This window comes from Chelonoidis abingdonii, chromosome 16 (assembly GCF_003597395.2).
Source record: "Chelonoidis abingdonii isolate Lonesome George chromosome 16, CheloAbing_2.0, whole genome shotgun sequence".
Lineage (NCBI taxonomy): Eukaryota > Metazoa > Chordata > Testudines > Testudinidae > Chelonoidis > Chelonoidis abingdonii.
In genome coordinates this window covers 23,317,165-23,328,189 of record NC_133784.1, presented here as the reverse complement: position 1 = coordinate 23,328,189, position 11,025 = coordinate 23,317,165, and the positions used below count along the sequence as shown (strand labels likewise).

Below are 11,025 nucleotides of genomic sequence, written 5' to 3'. Positions count from 1 at the left end.
TCTCTGGAGATATTTAAGAGTAGGTTAGATAAATGTCTATCAGGGATGGTCTAGACAGTATTTGGTCCTGCCATGAGGGCAGGGGACTGGACTCGATGACCTCTTGAGGTCCCTTCCAGTCCTAGAATCTATGAATCTGTTCTATTCCCTGGATGTTAGGTAGATAATCATTTCAGACATTGTTATAGTCATATATTTTTATCAAATACAGTTTTAAGTATCCCTGTATCCTCAGCCAATCATTTATGAGTTGGTGTTCATTAAGAGTTAAGGTAATAGGGAGTTAAGTGAGACAGCATAATCTTTTCATAAACATTCAGCACAAAATGTTCTGCCTAGAGGATTTAATAAAGGACACCACATATCCTTTATATCAAAAAGATGATAATTAAGATCTACCACTGAAGAATATCTCATTTGGAATTTCTTGATACTACTTTTCTGATGCTGGAACAAAATTCTGTGGAATGATACTCTGATTCTTGATATGTTTATATGAAATGAAATGGGAATAGCCTCTATCAAGATCAGGTTCAGCCTACCTTACATCCATTCTTCCAAAAGTGAGAATCTAGAATCTCTCTTTAATTTTGATCCCTGATGTGGCATTGGTGTCTGGCAGCACTGGCCCTCCGCAACAGAGCAGACTTAATGAATGTACTTTTATCTTTTTAGGCTATTTGTATCAACATTCTTTTGAAATGGGATCTTTCTGAAATTAAGTAATTATTGATTTTTAGAATCCTTTTAAAGAAGTCACTCAAATATTAAAAGCAGGATATCAGAATATACTGTTGTTTTTGCCTGTAGCAGAATCTTACATTTTATGGGTGACCGCATAGGGGAAGGAAGTGGGGTAAGCGAGATGCCTTCTGGAGCCACTGATATATGAATTACGTTGCAGGACACAGGTTCTGTCAGCCTTCTACCTGGAGAATGAACATATCACTTCTGTGATGCATTTAACCTCTTACTGGAGACCTGATGTTTTTGAATAGTCTTTTTTTGCAGAACAATGTGTTTGTGCTTCCTTTTTTTTTAAAGAAGACAGAAAAAGAACATTATGTTTTATACTCTGAGTCTACAGAATACTGTTTCAACTACTAAAGTAATTGGCTGAAAAATATGGAGAATTTGCACTATAGTAAATCTAATCTGTGTTAAGGATAAACAAAAGGAGGAAGATAAGAATATGCCAATTAATTCTCCATTTTTTCATCATGCTAAGGTACACAGATCTGTTTCAATGGATACTTGAGCCAGCTTGCTTCTTCAGGGCAGAATCAGAATAGTCGGGAATTATTACTATTTTGTTTTACCATAGAGCCTAGGAGCCCTAGTCATAACAAAGAACCAGATTGGCTAGGCACTGTATGAACATAGAACGAAAAGACAGTCCCTACCCTGAAGAGTTTACAATCTTAGGCTATGTTTACACTGCAGCCTATGTTGGCAAAATGTATGTAGCTCAGGAATGTGAATATTCCACCCCCCTAAGCGACTTAAGTTACACCGACATAAGTGATCATGGGTACAGGGCTATGTCAGCAGGAGAGCTCTCTCCTGTTGGCATAGAGCATCTTTACTCTCCGCTGTAGTGCTGTTCGTATAGACATGGCCTAAGTATAAGATGAGATGGCAGACAGGGTAGCAATGAGAAGTATTGGTCAGCATGATAGGGTCTCAGTACACCAGTGGCCTAACTGTTGTTGATTTTTTTGTAGGCGGCATGGCAGAGGAGAGTTTTAAGGTGAGATTTGAAGGAGAATAATGAGGCAGCTGAACCTCAGATGTGCTGATTCCTTGGACTTGCACACACATCTTCCCTCACACACACACGCAAAAGGGAACTCTTCCTCCTCAGGGGAGAAAACTCTGATTTGGACGGCTGCCCTAAGGGGTCAAATAATAAAATATTTATGTTTGAAAAATAGCCAACCCCACTCCCCTCCCAGGAAACCCTCAAGGGATAGCTTATTACAGAGTGCTGTGAAATTTATGCTTACGAGGGCTGCCACTGCTATAGACAAGTTATACAGCAGTATATGCTTCCTTGTGTGGGAAGATTATAAAGGGATGAAATTTCTTGACTCTCCTAAAAGACTAAGAAAATATTGGGCTGTCATCACCAGTTGCTGCTGCCAGTTGCCCTGACTATTGGGCTATCATACCTAATGTGGATTAGTGACAGAGGATGTGGAAAAAGCTAATTTACTCAATGCTTTTTTTGACTCTGTCTTCACGAATGAGATCAGCTCCCAGACTACTGCACTGGGCAGTACAGCATGGGGAGGAGGTGACCAGCCCTCTGGGGAGAAAGAAGTGGTTCAGGACTATTTAGAAAAGCTGAGTGAGCATAAGTCCATGGGAGTTGGCGGATGTGATTGCAGAGCCATTGGCCATTATCTTTGAAAACTCATGGCAATCGGGGGAGATCCCGGATGACTGTAAAAAGGCTAACGTAGTGCCAATCTTTAAAAAAGGGAAGAAAGAGGATCCGGGGAACTACAGGCCAGTCAGCCTCACCTCAGTCCCTGGAAAAATCATGGAGCAGATCCTCAAGGAATCAATTCTGACGCACTTAGAGGAGAGGAAAGTGATCAGGAACAGTCAGCATGGATTCATCAAGGGCAAGTCATGCCTGACTAACCTAAACTGCCCATTCTAGAGAATATGCTTGGCTCAGTGGATGAAGGGGAAAGCAGTGAAACAGGTGTTATTCCTTGACTGTAGTAAAGCCTTTGATACACGTTGTCCACACAGTATTCTTGCCAGCAAGTTAGAAGAAGTAATGGAGTGAAACGAATGGACTATAATTATAAGGTGAATAGACAAGCGGGCTAAGATTCGTCATGGGGTCTCAATCAGATAGTGATCAATGGCTTCCATGTTCTACTTGGCAGAACGGTATCAAGTGGAGTGGCCCAAAGGGTCGGTCCTGGGGCTGGTTTTGTTCAATAATCTTCAGTAATTGATCTAGAGGATGGCGTTGGACTTGCACCCCTCAGCAAGTTTTGCAAGATGAACAACTAAAGCTGGAAGGAGTGGCCGATACTCTGGGAGTAGGGATAGGATACAGAGGATCTAAGACAAATTAGAGGATGGGCCAAAGAACCTGAATGAGGTCTAACACTTAGGACAAAGTGCAAGAGTCCGCATGCTTAGGCCAGATAGGAATCCGAATGGCTAGGCTGTTACGACTAGGGACTCGAGTGGCTAGGCAGCAGTTACAGTGCAGAAAAGGAAGAAGCTGGATATGAGTCAACAGTGTGCCTCTTGTTGCCAAGAAGGCTAACAGCATTTTGGGCTGTATAAGTAGGGCATTCGCCAGCAGATCAAAGGGATGTGATCATTCCCCTCTAATGTATGCATTGGTGAGGCCTCATCTGGAGTAATGTGTCAAGTTTTGGCCCACAATACAAGAGGAGGGATGTGGAAAAATTGGAAAGAGTCCATGCAGATGAGGGCAACAAGAAATGATTAAGGGGCTGGACACATGACTTAGATGTGAGGATGGAGACCTGAGGGAACTGGGGATTATTTAGTCTGCAGAGAGAAGCGAAATGAGGGGGGATTGGATAGCTTGCTTCAACTACCTGACAAGGGAGGTCCAAAGAAGATGCTGGTAACTGTTCTCAGATTGGGGGGGGGTAATCTCTACGGTAGACCCCAAAAGATGACAGAACCAAGCATTTTAATGGTCTCAAGTTGAATTGGGAGAGTTTTAGGTTGGTATTAGGGAAAAAAATATTAGGAAAAACTTTTTCACTAGGAGGGTGGTGAAGTACTGGAATGGGTTACTTGGGGAGGTGGTGGAATCTCCTTCCTTAGAGGTTTTTAAGGTCAGGCTTGACAAAGCCCTGTCTGGGATGATTTAGCTGGTATTTGAGCAGGGGGTTGGACTAGATGACCTCCTGATGTCCCTCTCAACCCTGATATTCTACGATCTCTTACTGTGGATCACCATGTCATAACGTCCAGGTTATTGTTCCCGGCTGCTTCTGCTGTCTCCCCACAATCTCAACTTCCTCCCCACAGCAGCTGACCATGGAGTGATGAGATTGTTCTTCCCCATCTGGGCTGCAGTCAATCAGGCAGTAAAGGGATCTTTTTGCCTCACTGTTTATTTCTTAGCCCCTGGCCTCCACCTAATGAGGCCAGAGAATTCCTTAGTTTACACAAATTCAAATTCAACCTTGCATTGCTGCCATCTGACGCCTTAAGTTCCTCTCCATGCTTTCACAAGGAATGATAATGTGGGTTGAAATTATTGCAAATATTGTCCCTCTCAGCCTAAAAATCCAATGGCCTGAAGGATACTCTATGAACAATGTAGTGAGATATAAATCTGTTTCTCACTGGTGCATGTGGCTTTCGTCTTTGAGATCCAATGATCAGGAAAATCAATTCCCATCTGTCTTAGTGATACCAGGGGAAACTTTGTGGAAAGCTGAAGGTATTCAGAGTCACTTCAAAAGTTGATTTACAATTCTGGCTCCTGTCAGACATTATAGAAAGGAATACAAATTGTATAGCAAGTTGAAAGAGTTTGAAGTACAAAATGAGAAAATACCATTCTTGAATTAATAGCTTTGGTATTGAGGTGAGGTCAATAGGTACCCACAGTTGCCTCAGCACAATCTGCAAGATTTTCAACCAGCCCTCTCTGGAGTTGTAATTCTGATTGGTGCTAGACTCTTTCAGTTTGGGAGAAAATGGCTACCTATAGTTTTAGTTAAAATGAGGTCATAACTGTCATAGCATTCATTCCCAAAGAAAATTTAAAAAATGTTTATTCTTCTTTTAACCAGTAAAGTCCATTTCTTAGGACCCATGACAGTCTCAGGGTAGAGATGTCTTGTCTACTGCATTAAGACGTGGTAAACAGCCAGATGGTGATCATTGCATAAATTCATCAAAATTTTACATATGAGTCACCCAGTCTTTATCCACTTCCATTTTTGGCAGAAGACTTCTCTACATATTAGTGCCTAGGTGAAGATGGAGAATATATAGAATCACAGAAGATTAGGGTTGTAAGAGACCTCAGGAGGTCATCTAATCCAATCCCCTGCTCAAAGCGTGACCAACCCCAACTAAATCATCCCAGCCAAGGTTTTGTCAAGCCGGGCCTTAGAAACCTCTAAGGATGGAGATTCCACCACCTCCCTAGGTAACCCATTCCAGTGCTTCACCACCCTCCTAGTGAAGCTTTTGATCAAGGCAGGCCTTAAAAACTCTAAGGATGGAGATGCCACCACCTCCCTAGGTAACCCATTCCAGTGCTTCACCACCCTGCCTAAGTGAAAAAGTTTTTCCTAATATCCCAACCTAGACGTCTCCCACTGCAACTTGAGACCATTGTTCCTTGTTCTGTTGTCTGCCACCACTGAGAACAGCCTAGCTCCATCCTCTTTGGAACTCCCACCTCAAGTAGTTGAAGGCTGCTATCAAATCCTCCCTCACTCTTCTCTGCAGATTAAACAAGCCTAGTTCCCACAGCCTCTCCTCGTAAGTCATGTGCTCCAGCCCCCTAATCATTTTTGAGCCACTGGACTCTGTCCAATTTGTCCACATCCTTTCTGTGGTGGGAGGTTCAAAACTGGACGCAATACTCCAGATATGGCCTCTCCAGTGCCAAATAGAGGGGAATAATCACTTCCCTCGATCTGCTGGCAATGATCTTACTAATACAGCCCAATATGCCATTAGCCTTCTTGGTAACAGGGGCACACTGCTGACTCATATCCAGCTTCTTGTCACTGTAATCCCTCGGTCCTTTTCTGCAGAATTGCTGCTTATCTAGTCGGTCCCAGCCTGTAGCACTGCATGAGATTCTTCCTTCTTACGTGCAGGACTCTGCACTTGTCCTTGTTGAACCTCATCAGATTTCTCATCAGATTTTATTTTTTCTTTCTTTTCTATAATATACCACCTGTTTGGATGTTCATATTTAAGCAATGATCCTGCTTCCGATCCTGAGGGCAAAGTGTTGTAGAAATTCCATTCTAATGGATCTCCGGATATTATTACTCAATAAGATTTTTCTTTATCTGTGCTTTCAGGAAAACATAGATACAGTTTTCCTAATTTTTGGTAACTTGTTCTTTGAAAAATTAAGAGCCACTAAATAAAAGACCTGCGACAGAGTCTGTGAAAGGTTTTTGGAAGGTAATACAGAAGAATTGTTCTCCTATAGTTGGAATTCTTGAATTGCTTATCAGTATGTATTCATGGTCTTGGTCCTCACCTGCACACTACCACACCAATGTTGGGACTCTCCAAAAATCTGATCATTGCCAGGCTATAAGGATCCTGTTGGAAGACATGGAGTCCTTCAGGTAAGGTTATGTAAGGAGGCATGGCCCCCACATATTTTCATTTCTTTCTACTTCCTCAGAGGCAAATATGGACTCCAAAGAAGTCAGGCGGGAGGGGGAGGAAGTCTAAATCTATTATCAGTCTACATGAATTCCAGTCAGAAGTGTGTATCTTTTCTATTGCTTTTGAGTATTGCCTATATATATTTCTGCTCTTGGAAAATGTGAAAGCAGTAACCAGTCATTAGGAGGTATCAGTGAGAGGGATATTTAATTGAACAATGATTGCAGAATTGCAATATTCTACAATTTGGACTTCTTTGCACCAGTCATCTATTTTTCTTTATGCTGCTTTGCACTGGTTAATATCTGATACATTTACTCCTTTTAAGTCACTGCCTGCTCGCTACACTAAGTACTGCCTTACTCTACTGCTATTGTGTTACCTAAAATGTATTACCCAATTAATTGCAATACTGTCTATAAGTCTCTCTCACTTATTGAGATGACTCCTCCAGATCAAAATCTTTTCGAGGTCTTCCTTCAGGGCATAGTTTGTTCTTTGAAAGACCTCCTTCCCCCAGTTTAACACAAGTTCCACACATAAACCTTGCCTTTTCCCTCAACCTGGGGTCTTCTGCATGGCTCAGAGGCTTTTTCCCTTGCATATCTATCCCCTTGTTCAGGGCCTGCCACAAGAGCCAATCTCGCATCTGCAGACCTATTTCTAACGGAGCCACTTGCTGGCTTTTAGCTGATCAATCATAGGTGAAGCTAGGACTAACTTCCCTTCAAGTGCCAGACAAGCACTAATGGCAATAAATCTATAGGTAACTTTTTCTGAAAATATAACAAATAAAATAGAACTTAACATGACTCCTTTAAAGGCTTTTAAAAATTACCTAAAGAAGCACTCAGAAGAAATGTCTCTGAAAAGGATATTCTGGTCACATGGAGCATATTCTACATATGCACTGTTACTGATAGGTCTTCAAAAAATCTGTTTCACATTTTTTCCCTCTTTCCTGATGACCTACAATTGCAAACTGGGACACAAAATATTATATCAGAGAGAAAGATACCATAAGTCATGAGGGCCCCAAATCTGCAAACACTTAAGCACGGTGGAGGAAGGTGGAGAAAGCTACTAGGGGAGAGGTTGTTTTAGATTTGATTTTGGCAAATAAGGAAGAACTGGTTGAGAATTTGAAAGTGAAGGAAACTTGGATGAAAGTGATAATGAAATGGTAAAAACAAGGAGGAGTCCGGTGGCACCGTAAAGACTAACAGATTTATTTGGCTGTTTGTTTTGCTGTGGGTGGTGGTGTTGTGGTTTGGTTTGTGTTTTCCGGATTTACAGGATTTAGGTGGGAAGCCTATGACAGATACAGAGACAGCAGTGTAGTGACCCAAGCAGTGGAAGACACAATGAAGATGACTGGATGTAGAAGCTGCGGCATGTACATGATCCTGAAGGGGGTATCTGAAAAGAGTTTCATCTGCATGAAGTGCTGCCTGATAGAGTTGATGGAAGAAAAGACCCGAGGATTGGAGATGCAGGTGGAAACGCTGGTTGAGTTTAGAAGGGAGTTTAGAATCTCAGACTTGCAGATGGAAGCAGGACCAAAGAACTCCGAGGAGAGACTGCTAGGTGAGGAAAGTGGAGAGTAGAAGCATGTGACTAAGAACCAGTCAGAGGAAAAGACGGGCTAGTGAAGGAGCAATAGAGCTCAGGAACAGGTTTTCAGAGTTGGAAAATGAAGAAGGGTCATAGCAGGTGGTTGCTGAAGGTGAGAGGGCAAGAAAGAAGAGAAGAGCAGCTAGTCCTATAAGAAGAGTCGATGGAGATAACATCAAATATGAGCCCCAGGAGGATGCGGGATGGGTTGCAGAGGATTGCAAGGGTGAACAGGAATCGAGAGGACTTGCAGCCAGAGGGAACAGGGGATAGACCAGAGAATCTCACTGTCACCGGGAAAAGGCTGGACTACATGATTGGAGATTCCTTACTGAGAAGAATAGACAGGTCTGTAACCAGAGCTGATCCAGAGAACAGAAGGGTGTGCTGTCTGCTGGGTGCTAAGATACGGGATGTGGACCTGAGGCCGAAGAGGATCCTAACAGGAGCTAGAAAGAATCCACTGATTGTCCTTCATGTGGGAACGAATGATACGGCTAGATTCTCGCTGGAATGTATCAAAGGAGACTATGCCAGGCTGGGGAAGATGCTTAAGGAAATCGAGGCTCAGGTGATCTTCAGTGGGATTTTGCCTGTTCCTAGAGAAGGGCGACAAAGATGTGACAAGATTATGATGATACACAGATGGCTCAGGCAGTGGTGCTATAAGGAGGGCTTTGGGATGTATGGCCATTGGGAGGCATTCATGGACAGAGGACTGTTCTCTTGGGATGGACTTCACCTGAGTAGGGAGGGAAATAGACTCCTAGGATGGAGGCTGGCACAACTGATTAAGAGAGCTTTAAACTAGGAATTGGGAGGAGATGGTTGAGAGATGTCCAGGTAATCTCCACGCTGCAGGAAGCTGCGCGGCCGAGGGATGTGCTGGCTGCGGCTTCAGGATCATGGAAGTGAAAATACAGATGAGGCATAAATACTGCCACATGAAGAAAGGGAGTTACCTTAAACGAGTACAACCAGTGTTACAAAGGCATTCAATAGGATGATTGTGTCCACTCCCAATAGTGTCTGAGAATTCCAACTAAACGAAGTGGTAAAACTGCTTTTTTCTGATTGTCAGCCACTCCCCTAGATCCCTTATCTTCAGCTCCAAATTTAATGGGTTAAGATTCGCAAAATGAATTATAGCTCCTGCCAGTTTCTTCTTTGAAGCGTCTGTTCTGAAGTTTTTTTTTTGTTGAAGTACGGGGACTACTTTTAATCTATTATAGGCAATTCGATCCAGACGAATTGAGAAGTGTTCTTGTACCTGGAAATGAAAATGGTAGAGTTCATGATTCTAAGAATGTAGGAGGAACAGGTAAATAAAATAGATGGATTTCCAAACGATTGACCTGCTTTTAAGCAAACCCCAGAGCAGTTGATAGGGACAGAACCCCATTGGAAACGGCAAGTGTATGGGGGAAAAAACATTTGAAGGACATGGCAGTTTTTCAAACATACATTATTAAGGGCACAAGAGCAAACTCATCCCACTTGCATAAGAGAGAGAAGTATGGCAAGAGCCATCCTGGCTTAACCAGGAGATCTTCAATGAGTTAAAAATCAAAATAAAAGAAGTAACCTTCAAAAGTTGTTTGAGAATTCCATGGTCAATTACAAAGGATGAATATAAACAAGTGACACCATATGTAGGAACAAAAATTCAGAAAAAGCATACTCAAAGCACAAAATGAGATATCCTGCTAGGGAGACATGAGGTAACAAGAAAACCTTCTACAAATTACTATTAGAAGGCAAAACATGTTAAAACCATAACGGATACAGACCAAAGGTAGGCCCATTTTCCTCATTAATGAGGGTTGGGGGAGGGAACAATATCAGATAAGATGTGTATTTGAAATGCGCTCATGAGGTAGTTCTTAATGACTTTCTTGTTGAAAACTCCCAAAAACAATAGATAGTATTTATTTTGTGGTTTGATTGGCTGGGATTCTAACGTATGCCAGTGACCAATGAGGTGGGATCGAAGCGGCTTAATAAGGAAAGAACAAGTTTAAAATTAACTTAGACAAAGTTAGTGTCTTCCTGCTCACCAGGGCCTGATTGAATGGCATTCTTGAATATCTTCTTTTTTGGAGTCTGACTGAGGAGATATACTGAGCCTTATGAGCGATTATCTTGAAAAGTCACTGAATGATTTTTAAGGATGGGAAAAACCTCTCCAAGAAGACTGGAAAATGGACAAATGATACTGCCAATAATATAATAAAGGTTGATTTCAGTTTAAGCGTTACAACCTGTGGGAATTACGGACCAGTCGATCTTAATTCTTGTACGCCCGAATAAGATTACATGGAGCAAATAATTCGCAATCAGTTAAGATAATAACGTTTGATAAATAAGAGTCAGCAGGAGATTTGTCAAGAACAATTTGTCTCGAACCAACCAGATTAGCTTTATTTGACAGGGTAACAAGCCATGTGGATAGGGCGGAAGCTGGTAGATGTGGTGTTAACATTTGGGACATTTTTTATATCTTGGACTTTGCCTTATAAAGTTTTTAATAACTGTCGTCACTTAGACTATCTCATAAAACAAACTAGGGAAATGCAACCTTGATGAGCTACTATTTACGGGTGTGACAAAGTTGCCTTCCTCTACTTGGTGGGTAATAGACGCTTTTGGCGATTTGGCTCACCTCAGTGATCTTCCCCACAGTCTTGGTCAACTCCTCCTGTTTCTGATCAGGAGTGTGGAGGTTTTGGGGGGAACCCGGGCCCCGGGGGGGGGAGGGTCGCGCTCGTACTCCCGGGTTCCAGCCCAGGGCCCTGTGAGATCGGCAGCTGTTCTATTAGTGCCTTTGTAACAGCTGCATGACAGCTTACACTCCCTGGATGCTACTTCCCATGGTTCCATCCTCTCTTCCAACAACCATCTTTTATCCTCACCATCAGGATCTATCTCTGATGTCTGATATTGCGTTGTCTCCTCCTAATCCTCATCAGTTTACACTCTCTCAAGCTCTCACCTCTTGCCTTCTGGCATCCAGCTTTCCTCACTCGC

General features: G+C 42.4%; 1 protein-coding gene across 9 annotated transcripts in view; it reads left to right on the top strand.

Annotated features, from left to right (window-relative positions):
• The window catches only part of DOCK3 (dedicator of cytokinesis 3), a 605,476-nt gene that overhangs the window by 119,643 nt on the left and 474,808 nt on the right, over positions 1-11,025 (top strand). The window contains exon 1 of one of the 9 annotated variants that reach the window (XM_075073030.1): positions 8,350-8,569. The exons of the other annotated variants lie outside the window; for them this stretch is intronic. Within the exon in view, the coding sequence (XP_074929131.1) occupies positions 8,546-8,569 (24 nt within the window). The 5' untranslated portion in view covers positions 8,350-8,545. Of the gene's footprint in view, positions 1-8,349; positions 8,570-11,025 lie in introns of those variants that run through there. 9 annotated transcript variants of the gene reach the window in all.